This window comes from Chanodichthys erythropterus, chromosome 3, assembly GCF_024489055.1.
Source record: "Chanodichthys erythropterus isolate Z2021 chromosome 3, ASM2448905v1, whole genome shotgun sequence".
Lineage (NCBI taxonomy): Eukaryota > Metazoa > Chordata > Actinopteri > Cypriniformes > Xenocyprididae > Chanodichthys > Chanodichthys erythropterus.
Window position 1 is genome coordinate 6679293 of NC_090223.1, and position 22155 is coordinate 6701447.

Consider the following 22155-nt stretch of genomic DNA (forward strand, 5'->3'; position numbering starts at 1 on the left):
GTAAGCTTTGCCCCCGAAAGCGAACCTCAGGAACCTCCTGTGTTGTGGCAATATTTCTATGTGAAAATATGCGTCCTTGTGATCGATCGTGACAAACCAATCGTCATGTTGGATTTACGACACGATCATTTTTCTGGTTAACATCTTGAACTCGAGAGCTTTGCCTGAACGGTTAAGCCTCGAAGATCTAAGATTGGACGCAGCACCCCGTCGTTCTTGGGAACTAAGAAGTATCTGCTGTAGTAACTTGACTCTCTCTCTAGAGGGGTAACATGCTCTATGGCCCCTTTCTCCAGCAGAGATTGCAGTCTTATGACAGTAAAGTCGTTTGCTCCGGCTTCACGGTAGTGGAGACCACACCGTTGAAACGCGGAGGACGACAAATAAATTGGATTCTGTATCCTAATTCTACTGTCTTTAGAACCCACACAGACACCCCTGGCAGTAGTTTCCACGCTGCCAGGTTCTCTGAAATGGGCACTAATTTTGATACTTCCGTTGAGGGGATGTTAGATGTTCCACGTCCTGATATGTTACAGAAATCAACGGAACACCTAACATGTCACTGAAAACCGCTGCCCCCCGCTGCTCCAGAGGTGGCGGGGAAGGAGGGTTTATGTGAAGATATTGAGAAGGGGCGGGTGTTAGATATAAAGAGGCTGCTGAACATGACGAGCTGGTCCCTAGATTTATAAGGGGAAGCACAAATCGCCTTATTAGCAGGTCAGCCTGGTCCACCTGCAACACTGCCATAGTGTGCAGCAGTACCAGTCTGATACACGGATCAAAACACCTTCCCACCAGTATGGATGTTAATATGCATAGCTTGGTGGGGAGTGCTGTCACTTTAAGTGACTACGAGCTCCAGAGAAGAGATAGCTCGTCTGCTCAAACTGGAGCATCATTGTTTAAATCACACGCCCTTTGCACCCACGATAGTCAAATAAGTTGACATTGATGCTTATATATGCATCAGTGGCGATTTCTTTAAGACTGCAAGGGAAGCTCGGCTTCCCTTATAATGTCACAAAATTAATGGTCAATTGTATTAACATGTTATTGACTAAAAATGCGTTAGAAAACGTTCATCTCAAAGACGAGTTCGTTCAGAATCAGTTACATATAGCAGGTCGGCTGACTCGATTTCCTTCTCATACATTCCCGCAGCGTCACAGTGCATTTCCCTATTGAAGCCCAGCGTCCATTGACTTCAGTGGGCTGCTTTGAACGGTTTTTTTCAGCGCTTCGAAACTAGACGGTCATTGGATAAACGCTGCGATTATGTCCCGCCCAAGGACGCTCAGCGTCTCTGGGGGTGAATGGGGAGTGGGCTGGCCCGGACTCCGAGCTTCTGCGTGATGATTGGAGGGTCTGTCGAAAGACTGCGTCTCCTTTTGACTGACAGCGATTCTGTACTATAAGGAATCACTGAAGCTATTCGCGCTCAGTCCCATCGCGGATTTCTCAAGTTCAGTCGAAATAAAAACTGCTGCAACCTATTTCTTTGATATTTGCTTGGCGAAATTGCTTGATTTTCATCATACATTTCACACAATTATACACCACATTCCTTGTTTCAGTTTTACAGAGTTTAATATTTTTTTTTTAGATCGTACATTCATTCATTCCTTCATTCATTCATTCATTCATTCATATAACGTTAGTAGGCTAGGCTAGCGTCGTGGGTGAAACTGCGCACGATGGCAGACGGTGCTAATATTGTCGACCTGATTTTGGCGAAGCCATTTGAATGTGTTCCTTACGAGGAAAAACTTAGAATTAAACAGCAGGGCAGATCAACACCTAAGATTGATTTAGTGCAAAAGATAGGGAAAAATAACAGGTCTTTTCAGCTCTCCTGGTATGACAAAGTTAGCTGGCTGACTGGAAGTGCTGTGACAAATAAAATGTACTGCTGGCCATGCCTCTTGATGAAACCATCTCACGGATGTGTTGTTTGGTCAAAGGTGGGGTTTGGAGATCTGTCTAACTTTGACAGGGCATATAAAAGACATGAAAAGAGCAATGAACATGTGAGTGCATGTGCAAGATTAAGTTGCATGGGCAGGATCAGGGTTGAGCATGCAATAAATGAAGGTGCTCGCATTCAAGTGGCTTAACATAATGAAATAGTCAAACAAAACAGGGCCTTCCTAAACCGCCTTATTGATGTGACATCCTTGCTTGGCCGGCAGGAGCTGTCATTTAGGGGACATGATGAGAGTAGTGAATCATCCAACAAGGGGAATTACAGGGAGTTCACAGAAACATTAGCTAAATATGACTCTGTCCTGTCCACACAATTCGGGATGCCCAGTCCGTTTTTGAAATATTAAATGAGAACATGCAGGGCTACAATTTTAAGGACAAGCTTGTGGCACAGACCTATGATGGGGCTGCTGTCATGGCTTCAGATCTCAATGGTCTGCAGGCCAAAGTGAAAGCAATAGTCCCCAGTGCAATGTTTGTGCATTGCTATGCACACCGACTGAATCTGGTGCTGTCACAGGGGGCTAAATGCTTGCCTGAGTGCAGAATTTTTTTTTTTTGCATCACTCTCTGGATTTGCCACATTTTTTTCAAAATCCACAAAGAGGACATCTTTTCTGGAGTCTGCAGGCTGTTCAAGGTTGCCCAGAAACGCTCCTACTCGATGGAAATTCACATCACGGATAGTGAGCACTGTGGCAAACAATTATGATGGCCTCCTGCAGACATTTGAGAACATCATTGCAGATACAACAATGGATGATGATACACTGGATTGTGCCAAAGGCTTTGTGAGGAAACTGGAGGATTTTGAGTTTGTGTTCATGTTGTACACATATGGGCGATGGATGTTCTTTACTGCAATAACAGAATTGAATCTCTTCTTGCATTTGTCAAAGAGAAGAGGTCAGAGGGGGCTTTCCAAGCCATTTATGCCAAAACAGCAGATCTCACATCAGACCCACGAGATGAGCCCATGAGAAAGCGCCGTCTGACCCAATTGCAGGATCCCCAAGTGCGATACAGAAATCTGGCCATCCTTGATAACATCTTGGAGCAGATTCCTCAACGTTTTTCAAATTTGGAAAGCATGCTCTTCTTAGAATTAGTCAATCCAGGGAAATTTGATGACATGAGACAGGTATTTCCAGAGGAGGCCTTCCAAAGTGTCCTGAAAAGTTATGGCCATCACTTTGATTCAGGAAGACTGAGGTCAGAACTTCAATTCCTGTATTCAGATAAGGACTTGCAGGGTAACAGGGGAAAGCTGTGTGATTACTTGGTGTTCCTTAAAGACATGGAGTTGGACAGTGCAATGCCTCAGCTTTACAAACTGTTCTCATTAGTGGCAACAATTGGAGCTACATCTGCAGGTGTAGAAAGGAGCTTCTCCTGTTTAAAGCGACTCAAGTCCTACACCCGAAACACAATGGGCCAAGGCCGTTTAAGCAGCCTAGCTCTGCTGGCCATTGAGAGGACACTGGTCAAGTCACTTGAAAAGACTCCTAGTTGGTACGACAGGGTCACAGACCATTTTCTTGAAAAGGAACGTTGGGCAGAATTTACGTATAAATAAATGGACAATTTTTATGATGTAGGCCGAAAATGAGCTTCCCCTCTTTGAAAGACCAGTAGCCGCCACTGATATGCATATATATATATATATATATATATATATATATATATATATATATATATATATATATCATATAATTAAATATATAAACATAAACATATATTATAAAGGCCATTTCACTTAATAAATTCCTCAGAATTAAATGCAGCCAATTGTCGATCGGGTCAACGTCACGGGTACAAAACACATTTACTATATTAGAAATGTTTGGGGTCTGCTTGTGTCACTGCTTGAATGACCGTCCAGAGCAGTTCACTTTATCACAGGAGGAACGCTCAGAGATGGACAAACTCATATTCCATTCCAATGGAAAACACTTAATCGTCCTCTGCCCGAGCCGAAGAAGCGCCGGAGCACGCTTCGGTCTCGGTAAAAGACATACGTTGTTTTACACATGTATTCACAGCTGGTTACGACTAAAGACGTTCCCATAGCGCTGAATAAAGCGCAGCTTAGAGTGTAGCCTTTGAAAGGGAACAGCATATATCAGCTCTAGCAGGATTTAAACACTGAGGCGGTCAGATCACTGCTCTGGATTTACTGAACCTGTGATCCGATTGGTCGTCACTGCTCTGGTGGGCGTGGCTGCTGTTGCTTTTGTGGTTTATGACATCAGATCCAGAGATGCAAAGTAGCAGGAGAAAACAGATCTCGATGATAAACCATACTGTAAAATCTGAAAAATAAAGTTTCTATTTCATTTCATGCATTTGCTTCATAATCAACAGATTTTAGTCACGTTATTCAAGCGTTTAATAATTTAATAGCATTTTAAAAATGCTTCAGCTTCATTTAACAATTGCTTACATTTTTATTAGAAAAGCACATATTTAAAATACATATCACAAAAGATAATAATAAACTAGTTTTATTAAAAGTTGCATCTCAAAGCGCTTTACAAGAACATACAAATAAAATGCAATGGAAATGGGGAAATAAAAGACAGAAACATGCATCAAAACACATTTCAAGACATATATAGTTATATATACAAAACAAAATAATCACATATAGATAATAAGTTTACAAGGAGTTTACAGCTGACGAAAATAAGTGGTGAACATGTTTCTGGGCTTCTCTCGGGAGACTAGCGTAAATTGAGCCACAGCAAAGCGCCATCTGCTGTTTTGAAAGAGGAAGTTGCTCATCTGCATTTGTGAGAAAATCAAGCCGAGAGATGTCATAAAAAGGCAAGAGTCTTACAATCGTAACAGACAGACAAGTGTGCGTTTATATGCACTAGATTTGGTGTTTGTTCAAAGGTTACATGCCATTTGTAGGATGGTTTGTATTTATTTGTGAAATATGATGTAGGCTCATTTATTTATATTTGTAAAACACAATACATATATTTGTTTTCGCTCAAACTGACCTTTGTATTTGCACATCACTTTCTGTTTGTTTGCGTGTCGAGTTTTCCTTTGCAAAGCAGATCATGTTTGTTTGTGAAATGCTGGATTTGTTTGTTTAATTATGGCACAATATTAACTCCATAAATAAATCCTTAATTTACAGTCTGTTGATACGTCTTTCTAACATTCACACTGTTTTACAGAATTTATTAATTCAGAGTGAAACGATTCAGGTTTTACTTCAGCTATACTAGAGTATTTCACTAGTTTCTGTATTTCTTGGAAATACAATGTATGAAAAAGTACAAAGTACAATGTATTTGAAGTTCAAAATAGTTCAAATAAGAGACCGAGAGAAATGTGCTGACTGTCCAGCAGGTGGCGCCAGATCTGAACTCTCACTGATGACCTTTGAACTCAATTAAACAATTAAACTAAAGTCAAGGAGACACAAAAACACAGTGTGAATCCCATCATGTCTGGAAAGGATGTAGTGATGGGAAACACTAATGTTGTACAGATTTATTCCAATAACAGATTTCACAGATTGACTTATTTCACAGATGAATTCAGTTTAATGACAATAACACAAATCAAGAAATAACGTGTTTGGTCACTAATGAATCTGTCACTGAACTCTACACATCTTCTCTTTCGCTAGTTTCCCTGTAGCTCTGAATGCAAGACGAACTGCCGCCTTACGTCTGATTCCTTTGCTCTCAGCCTCCTTTATTGCGCTCTCTTTCTCCTCAGAAACCTATCCTTTTAGCTATACAGCTGAAGCATACTAAACCCAGATAACAAATGAAAACATACAAATGAGATTGTACAAAATCATAACCAACAATTCGGCAAAACGTAAACATTGCCATGAGAGCATTTTTGTTCCTCATATTTTATTTTGTTGATTTAATGTAAGAAATATTCCACAAATGGTGTACCTGTTTGAAAAAATGTTTGAATGACAGAATTTTCATTTTGGGGTAAACTAACCCTTTAAGTCCAAAAGCATTCAAGAAAACAAGGTCAAATTAACTGCATGGCTTCTTATATTATCGTTGCCCATTTCAGAGGAGTAATTCTTTTCTGTCATCATTTACTCACCATTATGCCATTTAAAATGATTCTTCTGGGGAAAACCAAAGGAATATGTTCTCCATCAAATGCAATATTTACAAATAATAATAATAATAATAATTTTTCGACTGAAGAAAGAAAGACATGAACATCTTGGATGACATGGGGGTGAGTAAATTATCAGGAACATTTTATTTGAAAGTGGACTTATCCTTTAATCTGTGTTTCAGAAAGTCATTTTTAAAGATATGATAAACTATTCTAGACTAACTTAAACCCTGTGCCAGAAACCGCTGGACAGATTCACATCACAAATGTGTTTTGCTGAATCCATACCACAATAAATGAAGGCTGTTCTGGGGTCAAAGGGGTTTGTAGAATTTGTACCTGATAAAGTTTGGTAAACAAGGAACCAAAAGCTGCTCAAATTACAGATGCTGAAATTCTCACAACTATATGTCTGATATTATCAGCAAAGTGTAAAACAGCGGAAGCTGATGATAATCACTGACCTGTGATCAGCTCTTCCTATAACAGTCTCTAATGTAAATGCTTTTACATCAGTGAAACTGATCTGGATTCAGAGCAAGCTGCAGCTTCTGCATGAACTTCCAGGTGTGGGTCCCTTGAATCTGTATAAAAGCAGGAGACAACATTTGTGTGGTGCGTACTGAGTGTGACTGAGCTGTCTACAATGAGCGTCCTTTGGCTTATGACTGGTCTGCTGCTGTCACGTTTCTGCGCTCCAGGTGACCACATCTCCCATATGGAAATGTAATAAATGACATATATGTCCCTATATCGCAAGTGACATTGTCATATTTGCAAAATATATGACAATATATTGCTATCACATATATACATATCTCTAGATATATGTTGATATGTGTTTATAACATATATAAAATGTCCATATTAAATAAATATATTGACAATATACTCTGCGTTCCAAATTATTATGCAATTGACATATCAGTAAGATTTCAGTACAATAAACATTCAGATTTTAGTTTTTCTAAGAAAATGTTTGTTTGTTTATTTCTCCATGTCTTTTTAGATAACTGGTATCAATCTCAGACAAAATAATTTGCCAGATCTATGGAAACCCTACTTAGAGGTTGTTCCACATTATTAAGCAAGTCACAGTTCTCATGCAATATGGGGAGGAAGAAAGATCTTTCTGAAGATGAAGAGCATGAAATGGTGCAATGTTGTGCAAAAGGCATGAAAACAACTAATATTGTGTGAAACTGAATGGAGATTATCGAATTATCATAAGATTTGTGAGTGATTTAGAGCACAGCAGAACTCGGTCAGATAAAGGCTTATTAATGAAAGTTCCTGTCAACAACTTAATTGTATTAAAAGGGCAGCTATAAAAAAGCCAGTGTTGAGCAACAAACAGGTATTTGAAGCTGCTGGTGTCTCTGGAGTCTTGAGAACCTCACCATGCAGGCTGGCAGTTGTGCGTAAAGATGCATTTCAGCCACTCCAAACCAAACCTCACAAAGAGAAACATTTACAGTGATTTTAGAAATACATTTTCAAACAGTTTTATTGCTGTGGTGTTTTTTTGCAGCATGGGATAGTGCATTGAACAATAGTTCATTGTACTATGCACTATCCTCCTTTTTATACCATAGCTGAAAATGGCCAGTTATGAACTCCACATATCTTGCAAAAGTCATTTTAATACCCTCCATCTCACTTCCCAGTATTCCAGCCCAAATCATCACCCGCCAGCTCCTTGCTGACGTCACAGTCTTGTTGGAACGTGGTGGCCATTCACCAACCATCCCGAAATCCATCCATTTAGACCATCCATTGTAGTACGGCATTAGTCAGTGAATAAAACTATTTAAAAATGAGTCTTCATGTATTTCTAAACCCACTGTAAATGTTTCTTTTTGTGAGGTTCTTATGGACCTATGATCCCTCTTCGCAGAACTCTGAAAGGGAGCTTCGCATCATGAGAATGAACAGAGTTGTATTCGCAGTTGCATCTAGCCCTTTTCTGTTGGCAGCGACAATTACAACGCATCTCAAGCAGTATGAGTCTGAACAGCCAGAAACTGTGGCAGGACTCCGAGAGTCACTATATGTGGATGACCTCATTGCAAGCTCACCTGATGTAAACAAAGCCTCTTCTGTAACAGCACAAGCAAAGGCCATCTTGGCTGCTGCAGGAATGGAGCTGCGGAAATGGACAACCAACTCCTCTGACCTGAGAGCGAGATGGATGAAAGACCAGATTGAAAGCCCAGCAGTTTCAGACACGCACCACGCTGCATTGAAAATGTTGGGATTAATATGGAGGCAAGACCATTATGACTTTCTTTTCAACTTGTAGCAAGTGCTGGATGATTTGAAAAGGAAAGAGAGTACTAAGCGGAGTGTCCTTCAGATATCATCCCGTATCTTTGATCCAATAGGTTTCCTAACACCATATACCATCCGTGTAAAATGTCTCTTCCAGGAAATGTGGGAGCGAGGTCTCAAGTGGGATGAGGAACTACCCCAGATTTAGCCCACAAATGGAAGCAGTGGTGTGACGAGTTGCCACAGCTACACCTTGTGGCCATTCCTAGATGGTATCACATCTTGACAAATCATCAAGGTGAGACAGTCAGGCTCCATGTCTTTTGAGATGCAAGTGAAAAGGCTTACTGTGCAGTTGGATATCTGCAAGGCAAGAGTGAGACTGCAGAAATTATTTAGACTCTGGTAGCCTCAAAGTCTAGAGTTATAGGTGCAAGGCTAGCTCAAAACCTGTCAAAAGCTCTTAAAATCGGAGAAAGCCTGCTCCATATGTGGACAGACTCAATGATAGTCTTGAGCTGTATCCGCAGTTCGGCACAAAAATGGATGCCCTCTGTGGCAAATCGAGTGACTGAGATTCAGAGCCTCACTAAACCAGAGTCATGGTCACACTGCAATGGAAAACACAATCCAGCAGATCTGCAAACAAGAGGGCAATCTGTAGAAAATTTGATTGATAATCACTTGTGGTGGAATGGTTGAACTCAGGTATAAGAGATACACTCATGCAAGTCAGAGACAGATTTTGGATTCTGAAGGGTCGTTGACACTGAGAAATGATTGTCAGATGGTTTCTGCTCAACATTTTATACATGAAACAAGCTGTTCAGTGTGAGAAATGAATATTGTAAACCACACTGACTCGACACACATCTGATCTGAACACAGTTTATAGGATATTCTTTGCATTGCTGTTAGTTTCACTTCTTTCTTTCATCATGCTATAGAAAAATCTAGAAATAAAATCATTAATTCATTAGTGTAAAGCTGGTTTGTTACTGAAAGGTGTCCACTATCCATGAGTCCTGAATCTAAAAGAGTTTTAAAGTATTGTAAAGTGATTATTATCATCATCATCAGCTCCAGTTTGGTCAAACAGAAAGTTTTTGCACACACTACATGAGCGTCTCTAAAGAAGGGAGTGTGTTAAAGTCATTAGTTTATCAAAGTGGATTTCTGAACTAACCAGAATAAAGTGAATTATTATGAACATGAATGAATCATTTCATTATTAGTTTATCTTTGCTGCTGTTCATCCTCACTTTACAAGCTCATGAATCACCATATTTGTGACAAACATCTCAGGAAAGAGACATATTAAACAATTACAGAGCTTTAATTAAGAAAATGAGTAGAAATCATTCAAAATGAACACAGATGCTAAAAACAGGAATGAAAAGACAAGATATGAGAATCAGCAAATCATCTTCATCACAGTATGTCCAGGTAAGATGTCTGTTCAGTAACCAAGCAGGGTACACACATGTAAATTACTGTAAAACTGTCTGTAAATTAGAGGGTAATGGAGATGGAAGCCAGGTGAACTGCACAAACTTTTATCTTTGTGGATGAAGCTGGATTCAACCTGGCAAAAACACTTCATGGGTGGAGAAATGTGATTGGACAGACAGCAACCGTGATGTCACAGGCCAGAGAAGGTGTTATGAATGACATGTATGTTTTCTGAATGAGAATTGATGCCAGTGTTATAGTTACACCTGTCAGCTGCAGATGCCATTGTGTACCAGCAGATGGCAGCCTCGTCCCCTACTGTCACCATAGACTCTGTTATACCTGGACTCCATTTCCCAGAATATTATATATTTATACGCCTTTTGGCTTTGTATCTTTATGAAGTCTTTTTTTGTGTTACTGATAGCATTTCTGAGCAGCCTGGTGTTCCTGATGTTGATCTCTTTCTTGTCTTGGATTTCTCGCTCCTCTCTCACACTTGAAGTTTGATGTTTGTTTGTTTGTCTGATAACTTGTGCTCTGATCCTCTGTCTGGTTCTGGGGCCTGGACCATGAAGACGGATTGGCTGGCTAGCCAGGCAAGTTTCAGATTAGTTTGCACCAACCCTGGCTTTTAGGTACTATGAAAGTTGCTCGTCTTAAATCAGTCTTCGTTGCGAATGGTATCTGACGCTGCAAGGCTAACCTGCTCCGGGGCAGGTTATGTTCTGGATTCGAGATCTCAGACTGAAGTTTGACCAATCAGATGTGAGCAAAGAAATATAGGTGACGTAACTAATCCCCAGCATCTGTTGCAATGGCTTTTCTTCTGAATCCTGTAGACATCTCCACGCAAATTGTTAGACGAGTCAGTGCATGACTCAAGAGTTTTCCGTGAGTTTGTGTTGTTATCAAATTTTATCACTTTGGGTCGAGTTTTGGTTCTGAGTAAAAACAACCCAGTGTTTCAAGAATACTACAGCAGTTTTGGATCTTCATTTTTGGGCCCGTTTTATGGACTACGCATGGATTAATATTGTGGTTTCAGAGTCTTTTTTGCTGTCGATTATCATTGGAATATGTCTCATACGCGGCACCTGCTTTGAGTGGATTATACTGGACTACGCAAGGATTCATATTATTGATGATCTTTGGATTTGTATTGGTGAGTGTTGCTTCGCGGGGAAATTGTTTTATGACCGTATTGTTGTTTGGCGGCTGGACTCTGTTGACTGTTTTGGGGGTGTTCGTCATTTGGGGGGGTGTATGTTACCCCTTTGATATGTCTTCGCCATCGGCTTGTAGCGGTGTGTTAGTCAACTACACTGCACCAGAACTCAAGCGTCTTAAAATCCCAGTTTTTTTTTTCTGTGCACACCTTCATTCTGTGAATCACACATCTGATAAATGATCGCAAGATCACATTTAGGATGGTTTGTGTGACACATTTTATAAATGAGGCCCATATTTGTGACAAACATCTCAGGAAAGAGACATATTAAACAATTACAGAGGTTTAATTAAGAAAATGAGTAGAAATCATTCAAAATGAACAAAGATGCTAAAAACAGGAATGAAAAGACAAGATATGAGAATCAGCAAATCATCTTCATCACACAGAACAGAGAGAGGATTTTACAAACAGTCTGTCCATTACTGTATTTAATGTTATATTTAAAGCAGTTTATATATGAAGCACAAGAAAATGACATTCAACGCTGTAGGAAAATATCCATCAAACCATATAAATGAACATAAATCTGGCCTTTTATTTGTACAAGATATCTGAATCTAAACTTGATGGTGTCACTGTTTCTTCAGGGAGTTTTTCTCTGTTTTCTGAGAAGAAGAAAATCAAACAATGAACAATCCTCTGTGAGTTTTTGCTGTTTTAAATCTTGTTTCAGATGGTCTCCAAACTCAGCAGTATTTTATTGTAATATTGTAGGCATCTCTATTTCCTCTGGGTGCTGCGAGTCCTTCCTCCCTGCAAAATAAAAGCAGTGACTGACCTCTCGTATGTGTTTTTACCATGATTGATCCAGATCAGATGAGTGTGAATCATCAGATTGTGTGAAGCTCAAACTCACCAGCTCTTCTTGCACAGATGATCTGAAGAAGAATCACAGTAGGAGCAGCAAACACTGCCATCTCAACAATCATCACAATCACTGCAGGAAACATGTGTGGAAGAAGAAGAAGAAGAAGAGAAACTGGACATGACTGAAGTCAAGGGGATTCAACTATGAACAGTTATTGATGAAGCATTTACAGACTGACTGATAGTTTAATGGTGTAAAGCTGTCAGTAGAAATGAACGTGTCGTACCTCTGAATAATGATCCAGCAGTCACACTGACTTCAGTTTCTGATGCTGCAGAAGATGAATGTTCAGATGTTCATCTGGAGGACATTAACATCATATTTTACAGTAGTAATAGTTGTTTCTCACCTGAATACTTGACAGTGTATCTGACTGAGGTCTTGGATTGATTTCTGAGAGTAAGCTGACATCTCCACTCTCTGTTGTCATCTTCATTCAGGAGTGTTGTAGTCAGAGTGATGATACAGTGATCTGATGAGAATAATATCTGATATCTGGAGTCTGTCTTCAGATCAACACCAGCCTGATTCACCCACAACAGATGAAGACCCTCATAATGGACCAAATAATCACAGGAGAATCCAGAATACAACTGACAGGAGAGAGTCACAGAGCGACCTGGACTGATCTCAGTCTGTGAGGATGATGATGATGATGATGATGATGATGGAGACACTGAAACTGAACACAAGACACAAATCACAGACTCTTCAATCATCATGTGAGTTTAAAGGGAGAATCTGCTCTTTTTAAATTGATCACATGATCATAAACTCACCATGAAGAACATGCAGATAAACACGTGCATCAGTTCCTTGATGTTCTCCATTCACAAATTGTCTGCATCTGTAATATCCATGATCTTCTTCTGTGACGTTCTTGATGTTCAGAGAGCAGTCAGACCCCAGACTCAGTCTCTCATGTCTCTCTGTGTTTTTATTCTTTATCCCTCGATCAATCAGTTCAACTGTCCATGAATGTGTGAATCTGTAATAGTAGATCCATGTACTTGAGTTACAGTCAGAAAGAGCATTATTACAGGGCAGACGGACATTTTCACCAGAACTGATGAACACATGAGCATCATTCACTCCACTGGTTCCTGAAACACAGTATATTTGAGTGATCATTATGATATATATTAATAAATGAAGACATGAAACATATCAGCATATAAATCAGACATTCAAAGTCATTTTCCTCATGAACACAATCATCTCACTCTCCAGAATAAAGTGTTTGTCTTGATCATGTAGCTGTTGAAATCTCTGAATATGAAGATAATTGTTGATCATCAGATGTTTGAGTGACTCTATGTCCAGTATCAGGAATAATACAGTATGATCTGTATGTATCAATACACAACTCTGAGATCACAACGTGAATGTGTGCAAGAATAAACTGAGCATGTTCAAATCAACTCTTTCCACACTCTGAAAAAATCTGTAATTTTCCTGCATTTTGTAAATTCTGTAAAATTACAGAAGTAGAAACTGAATTTTCATATCTGCTTTAAAATAATGTGAAAAACATGATGAAATAACTGTGAAATAACATAACATTTCCAGTTTTTTATAGGGAATGAGGAGTTACGTCACACATTTCGGGAAGGCGCCGCCATATTAGCAGGATACGCTATCCGTTGCCATGGTTACTTTGACAGCGAGATCGAGAGAAAGAGCAACAGAGAGAGAGAGCAGATTAATTTAATAAATACATTTTGGGATACAGCACAGTTTTTTGGGAAGAAATGGAGAAGGAGAAAGTGAAAGGAAAGGGGTTATATCAGGAGAAACTAGATAACTCCATTAAGCAGTGTTATTTAGAGAAACTGCTTGACATTAACACCATCAACCCGTACGACCTGCCAGTTACAGAATAGACGAAAAACCCAGAAGCGCCGCCACTCAGGGTGCGATTCGTAGGGGAGAACAAACACACAAATGGCTGCTCAACTTGCACCTTTGCTCTCTGTCTCCTTCTCCTCTCTTTGCCAGTCTGCCCTCATCTTGCGCTAGGCATACCACTTAAACCTCTCCTGGTCTGTCACCTGAACGTCGCTGTTACAGCTGAGATGACTGGAATCACATGACCGTTAGGCCGTGTGTCCACCAAAGCGTTTTTATCCAGCTGAAAACGCTAGGTGCTCTGCTTCTGTGAGCGCTTGAGAGCGCTTCAGCTGTGCAGCGTTTTTTCTTCAGTTGAGACGCTTTGAGGCTATGATAGGGAATATCTGCGGCACTGTTACTGTAACTGATTTTGCAGGTAATTTGTTTCAGACTAAAAATGTCGACACAATGTGGAGTATTGCTATGTGTGTTTGGAGACCAGCAATATTAATTTCTCATCCATTTTGTCTCGTTCTCTGCTTGTGGATGTCGTTGTACAGCAAGAATGTTGTGACAGTTGGCCGGTGTTGTGTTTGTCCCGCCCCTCCTCCACTCTGATTGGACGGCTGGCTAATAAGTGGCAGTGATGAGCGCAGTTTTACTCAAAGTTAAACATTCTTCAACTCGAGGCGACCGGTAAAAAACGCAGAACTCTCAGTGATTGAGCGTGAAGAAGACGCCAGCACCTCGTTATGCTGCATTCATACGGGGCGTCAGCTTCAACGCTTCTCGTTTACTTTGAATGGGTGACGTCACGCGTTGCCGATATACATGAACCTACATGAATTATATATATAGTACCGGTTTGGAAAGATTAGGCCTAGTATTTCTAACGTTTTTGAAAGAAGTCCCTATGATCATCAAGCCTGCATTTATTTGATCAAAAATGCAGAAAAAAAAACAACAGTAATGTGAAATATTAATAGAATTTAAAATAATGGTTTCTATTTGAATATACTTTAAACTATAATTTATTTCTGTGATGCAAAGCTGAATTTTCATCATCCATCCATTACTCAAAAAAATCTCAGTGTGGAAGGAAGACCAAAACATAAAGAAGAATATGCAGAAGTATCTGGGTTAATGTAGATGTAGATCCTCTGGCATTCACACTGTCTCTCTTGTAAATTCCCTCCACAAACATGTTCTGTGCCATTTTCCACTATTTACTGTTAATTTATTAAAAGTAGAGAGTCTGTTTCATCACTCATGTTGTTTGTTTGACAGATGCCTTCTCAAGATGAACCCCAAGGGATGGAGAGCTGAGACTGTTCTTCAAGAAAGCAGATGACGGTCAGTCCACAGCATGTGTCAAACTCCGCTCCTGGAGGGACACTGTCCTGCAAAGTTCTCCAGCCCGCTCCAGAACACCTGCCTGGAAGTCTCTAGAATTCCTGAAGACATTGATTAGCTGGTTCAGGTGTGTTTCATTAGTTCCTGTCCTCAGAGTTTAGCTCCATCCCTGAGTTTGACACCCTTGTTCAAAAGGTTCTTTCACTCTCAACCCAAATGGAGAATACATGGAGAACATTCTTCAGAAGAGAGTCCAATCTCCCTCCATTCACTTGCACAGAAATTTCCATCAGCGTCACGCAGACTTTGAGAACACTCACTCTTTCCTGCTTCGTTTAATTGTTTGTTTCTAATGAATGCTTGTGATTCATCTGTCGGCCAGTTTTGACCAACAATTCATCTGTTGACTGTTTTTAATCATTCCTAATCCTGAATGTTTGTACAGTTTCAAGTGTTATATGAACTATATTTCATCACGACAATAAATGGATGTTAAAAGCATGGAAACGCGTCACGGATTCTGTCCTGCTGCTGAGCCCCTCAGTGCTATAGGTTGCTGCTATATTCAACCTTATTTATAGGCCATTTTATTCTTTTTACACAAGTAAATGTCCTTCATTAAACATTAAAAAGATAAAGAAAATCCAGATTTCTTTACCTGTGAGAAGTGAAGAGAGAATGATCAGTCCCAGCAGACACAGATCACACTGATCAGCCATTTTCTGTTTCTGTCAGTCTTTCTCTTCATTATATAGTTACAGCTCTTTCTTCAGACAGGAAGTGCTGGTCGTGTCTAAAGAAAGAACTTCCTCTGATCTGAGTGATGACATCATGCTAGAGTTGATATTTATTGACACTATATCACAGTGAAGTGTTGCATGCTTTGAGTGAAACATGATGTTCAGTGAGATGGTGTATGTTGTAAACCACACTGACACACATCATTATAAGATGTTCTTGGGTGAATCTCACACTCTCACACACACTTGTGTTCTTCAGTCTCAGGGAAGTGTGTGAAGCAAACCTGGCTTGAGAGCACATGAAGAACACGTCCGGCATCATCGCGGCCTACACTGCGTACTACAGGCCCATTCCCTTTGCCTTAAAAGTTAGTTATCAAGCATCTCAGTTGTACTTTAAGTGAAGTGTGGACTAAATGTTAAGTCTCACTCTTAGAGATGATTCACGACACTTTGCTGTGCCACAAACAGGATTTTGGATGACGATACAGGCATGGACCAATCACTGAATAGATTTCCTTATTTAAGAATATTCTCAGATAAATTCACATTGAATGGTCAAATTGCTTGAGGAGTTTACACTCAACACACATTTGACAATAAAGTATTTTCAACAGAATACATGATGATATACACATTGGAAATGAAAGACAAACACATTTTCCTCCATGTTTTCATTGCAAATTTTAAACCGGTGTGCTGTTAACTGACCTGCCTATATATAGCCTTGATTTTATGATATAATCAGAAAACTGAACTGGCACGAGGAAGAAGTGCTACTGAATTAGTCGAACAATTCAGCCCAACATTAACCAGCGCTGACAAAGATGATGATCCAAACGATACCGTTTGATTAAATGCTCGTCGTCAAACATTTCAAAAACATTCTTGCTCCCCTGAAAGATTCACACACGTCTCTGTCTCCTCAGTGCCCCTGCTGGCAACTCCTAACCACTTGAGAGACCTCTCCAGCTGTCTTAAATAACTGGGAAATACTCAAGTTTGAAAGTAGGAGTTAATTTAGGAGTAAATTCTCAGCACTTCAGACTAAAATGGCACTTTGAGAAGCTTGATAAATACGGGCCCAGGTGTCCTGCTTCAGTCTCATTACAGTGTTTTAGGCTTGGAGCTGATCTTGTGTGGAAATATGGATCAGGTTGTTGGGAAAGAGGAGAGGAACAGAGAGGAATTGCTGTTATTGCTGCTTTAGTAAGACGCTGCTGCATCAACAGACAAACATCAACGTGACGTCCATAAGTGACTTCAGACATCAAGTTTCCATTGTAAACGAACACTGAAAGGAGCCTCTTAGTGTCTAAGTATCTTGAACTATTGCAAAGACTTTTGTATGATACTAAATGATGTTTGACCACACTGGTTATTAAAGAAACCCACTCCATCAGTTCAAACTGGGTTCAGAGATGATCTCAGAAGATCTCAGTTCCTCTTCTGTCTTTAAGTGTGTTTCTTTATTAACTTGTGTGGTCAAACTAACTGAGGTTTCACACTCAGCAGTGACATGTTTCCAGACCTCAACAGTGAGATCACACCTCTGAAAATACCTCAGAAAGCATATGTATAAAATTAGACAAAAGGTCATGCAAACACTAGAACTCAAAGCCAGAACACAAATAGGACAAATGAAAAAGTGGAGAAAGCCATACTTTTATTTGCATATTTGCAACATTCTCTGTTTCTAAATTAGTCTAACAGCCACAGAGGAGCACATGACCAACACAAGACAGAGTCATGTGATCAAGAACAACACAAACAAAGAGACACTGAACAAGGACACAAACTGTCAGAGGAGAACAGAGAGAAGTGAAGAGAGAATGATCAGTCCCAGCAGACACAGATTATCAGCCATTTTCTGTTTCTGTCAGTCTTTCTCTTCATTATATAGTTACAGCTCCTCCTTTAATCATCATCAGCTCCTCCTGTGGTTGAGAACTTCCTCTGATCTGAACTGAGTGTTTAAATCCAACTAGAGTTGATATATAGTGACACTATAACACAGTGAAGTGTTTCATCTTTTGAGTGAAACATGATGTTCAGTGTGATAAAGTGCATATTGTAAACCACACTGACTCGACACACATCTGATCTGAACACAGTTTATAGGATATTCTTTTGCACACAAACTCATGCATTACTGTTAGTTTCACTACTTTGTTTTTCATGCCATTAAAATATATTAGGAAGCATGGCGTTAGTTTTCATTGTTATGCTGATGATACTCAGCTCTATATTTCTTCACGCCCTGACGAAACTTACCAATTCGCTAAATTAACAGAATGCATAGCTGATATAAAAGACTGGATGACCAGTAATTTCCTACTACTAAATTCAGAAAAAACAGAGATTCTAATTTTTGGACCGAAAACTTCTTCAATCTAGAATACTGTCTAACACTTGATGGTTGCTCTGTTAAGTCTTCGTCGTCAGTTAGGAACCTGGGTGTGCTCTTTGATACCAATCTTTCATTTGAAGGCCATGTTACTAGCATCTGCAAAACTGCATTCTTCCATCTGAAAAATATATCTAAACTACGACATATGCTCTCAATGAAAAATGCAGAACAGTTAGTTCATGCGTTCATGACCTCAAGGCTAGATTACTGTAACGCTCTACTGGGTGGTTGTTCCTCCCGCTTGATAAATAAACTACAGCTCGTACAAAATGCAGCAGCTAGAGTTCTTACTAGAACTAGGAAGTATGACCATATTAGCCCAGTTCTGTCATCACTGCATTGGCTTCCTGTTAAACATCGTATAGATTTTAAAATCTTGTTGATTACTTACAAAGCACTAAATGGTTTAGCTCCCCAGTACCTGAGCGAGCTCTTAATGCATTATAGTCCTTCACGTTTATTACGATCTCAGAATTCAGGCCAGTTGATAATACCCAGAATATCAAAATCAACCGCAGGTGGTAGATCCTTCTCCTATTTGGCCCCCAAACTCTGGAACACTCTTTCCTAACATTGTTCGGGAAGCAGACACACTCTGTCAGTTTAAATCTAGACTAAAAACACATCTCTTTAACCTGGCATACACATAACACATTATCAAAAACGCATCTCTTTGTTTGTCTCTGTGCTGGCTACTGTATACAGGCCACCAGGACACCATACAGACTTTATCAAAGAGATTGCCAATTTTCTATCAGAATTAGTACTGGCTGCAGATAAAGTCCTTGTTGTTGGTGATGTTAATATCCATGTAGATAATAATAAAGACTCATTGGGATTGGCATTTACAGACATTCTAAACTCTACTGGAGTTAGACAACACGTGTCAGGACCCATTGTCTGAGTCTCAGGGAAGTGTGTAAAGCAAACCTGGCCTGTGAGCACATGATGGTGCTGTGAAGAACAGTTAAGATGGCATTCTAGGGACATGTTTACGACAGGGCTGCTGGTGTGGAAGATGATGTGCCACACTGTGATTGGATCTTTGGTGAATGAACATTAACAAATGTTCAGCAACATCAGATAAGATGTTGGGACAACTGCCAGACACCTCTTCCAGAGCAGGAAGGGGAACCTTCTGCACCCACCAAAACCAAGGAGAGGACTTCTCATTGGACGACACATTGACTCTAACCACCACACTCATTCCTAAGGTTTAGGCAAGGAGTGCCAAAAAATTTCCTTCAGGACCCCCTGGATGGAGCAGGAGTGACTGAAATGAAGAGAGGCCACAGAGATCTATCTAAATCCATTCATACCTACATTTGAAGGCCTTAATTTGATCTAAACTGCATCACATCCACTCCATCTTCATTCAAAGCACAGTTTATGTCAATGGTTACTGACTTAACACAACAGGTCATGGCACAGACCTATTAAGAGATAAACAAATGCATGGACGACGGTTTAAACATTTCATATCATTTTTGGTGTCTTTAATAATTTGAAAGAGGTTTGGTAAAGAAATAATGCATGGGTAAAATGTAAAAAGGGTGGATAACACCGGGCTACTTCAGATAACAGTGGTCAGTCACACACCAGGATCGGCAAAGCGCCACATTTCAATCTCCTCCTCATCAGAAAGGGATAAATATGTCCCCCGGGTAGACACACCCTTGTTCTGCGTTTCCAGCTCGACGGGGAAGGAGACATTAACAGACACTCCACGTCCTGAGTTTCTGACCTGACAAGGAAAGAGACTACAAGACAGTTAAAGTTAAGCTTTCGCAAGCAAAACCTTTTAATATTGCTTCTAGCTGCACTCCAGCTGCAGAAAGGGCCCCAGCACTGAGGGACTTCATCTGACCTCTGAAGGAGGCTCCTCAGCGACGCAGCCAGCCTGCAAAGGAACCTGTGAAGATTCATCTGACCCATCCTAAAGGACCCTCTTGGTGCAACCGAAGTTCAGCATCCTCCAGCCCAGCGTTGCACGACTACTGGATCGAAACTCCACTGCACGCAGCCTGCCTCATCAGTGGAAGACGTCTCTGCTGCCAGATTAGTATTATTGACTGATGCCCTGTATTACAAATGGAGGAGGGTCATCTGATACACTCATAACCTGTAACGAAGGGGGACTGAGCCAGAGATCCATTTGCAAGCTTTATTAAGAATGTCGTACAGGCAGGGTCAATCAGGAGCAGATGAGAACAGCAAGGGACAGGCAGAATCGTAATCAGGAAACAGGCAATGGTCAGGACAGGTGGATATCATTCACAGAACAGTATAACAGGCAAGGCTCAGGACAGGCAGCAACGGGTCGAGAAACAGGAACAGGCAGTAACGGTAACAGACAGGCAGACAGGAATAATAATGCTCGGAAATGATACAGGAGTAATCAAGACTTCGCGGTGAGGTAGTGTGTGTGTGAGTCCTTTATAGTCCAGGTAATGCGTATCAGCTGGGTGTGGTGATTAGTGTGGAGTGTGCATGACTGTATGTGGCAACAGGTGATTGGTGGAGTGAGTGCATGTGATTGACAGGGAGGATTATGGGAAATGGAGTCCGGAGTGAACAGGAACAGACTGTGATCGTGACATAACCACACCTTAAGTGACATGTGATCAAAGATCACCAATGAATGGAGTAAAAATCACTACAATGGACACGTCGGGCATCATCGCGGCCTACACTGCGTACTACGGGCCCATTCCCTTCTAGAGACCCACCGCAACAACACTGTCCCACAGCGCATGATGAGCATCTGTCAAAAACCATAAAAAAACATAACCAGAGGAGACATGCAAGATAATAATAAAGAAAGAAGGAAAACACTACAATGTTGTCTGCAGCTTCTGTTGAGTTTTTGTTTGGGATGGTTTACAGTTTGTTTCTCAGTTGATAACAAGCATCGGTCAAAACTGAAGCCACATGTTCAAAACTCTTCACACATTCAGTCAAACAGAAGTCTGTGTGGACTGAACTGTCAATCATTTTTCATTGCTTTCACATTCAATGAGCCCCAAAATCCATGAACACGTCTGTCATTCATACTTCACCATCTGCAGCAGATTGATCTAATGCTAACACACTGCTTTAAACTGATAAAAGCACATTCAGATCAGAACGATGATAAACTCTGAGCAGGAATTATATTGAAATATAGAAAATCTTATCAGAAACTGAAATAATAATCATTTGACCCTGCTTCAGTCTCATTACAGTGTTTTAGGCTTGGAGCTGATCTTGTGTGGAAATATGGATCAGGTTGTTGGGAAAGAGGAGAGGAACAGAGAGGAATTGCTGTTATTGCTGCTTTAGTAAGACGCTGCTGCATCAACAGACAAACATCAACGTGACGTCCATAAGTGACTTCAGACATCAAGTTTCCATTGTAAATGAACACTGAAAGGAGCCTCTTAGTGTCTAAGTATCTTGAACTATTGCAAAGACTTTTGTATGATACTAAATGATGTTTGACCACACTGGTTATTAAAGAAACCCACTCCATCAGTCTAAACTGGGTTCAGAGATGATCAGTTCTGTGTGGGTTAAGATCTCAGTTCCTCTTGTGTCTTTAAGCGTGTTTCTTTATTAACCTCTGTAATCACTCATCAGTAACATGTTTCCAGACCTCAACAGCGAGATCACACCTCTGAAAATACCTCAGAAACCATACGTATAAAATTAGACAAAAGGTCATGCAAACACTAGAACTCAAAGCCAGAACACAAATAGGACAAAAGAAAAAGCCTTTATTTAATTTGCATATTGCTATGTTCTCCATTTTAAAACGGCTTCATTCTCTTCATTATATAGTTACAGCTCTTCCTGATCTGAGTGATGACATGAGTGTGTGTGTGTGTGTGCACAGAGACTTGGTCTTTTTAAAAAA

General features: G+C 40.2%; 1 protein-coding gene and 1 pseudogene across 1 annotated transcript in view; one reads left to right on the forward strand and one right to left on the reverse strand.

Moving 5' to 3' along the window:
• The window catches only part of LOC137002802 (neural cell adhesion molecule 2-like), a 39372-nt gene extending 23535 nt beyond the window's left edge, over nucleotides 1–15837 (reverse strand). The window contains exons 1-3 of the mRNA XM_067362698.1: nucleotides 15769–15837; nucleotides 12707–13030; nucleotides 12277–12603 (exon numbers count right to left, since the gene is read on the reverse strand). Coding sequence (XP_067218799.1) covers nucleotides 12277–12603; nucleotides 12707–13030; nucleotides 15769–15829 — 712 coding nt within the window. The 5' untranslated portion in view covers nucleotides 15830–15837. The remainder of the gene's footprint in view (nucleotides 1–12276; nucleotides 12604–12706; nucleotides 13031–15768) is intronic.
• A 312-nt stretch (nucleotides 15838–16149) lies between these two features.
• On the forward strand, nucleotides 16150–18910 carry LOC137002807 (uncharacterized; annotated as a pseudogene).
• Nucleotides 18911–22155: the final 3245 nt, after the last annotated feature.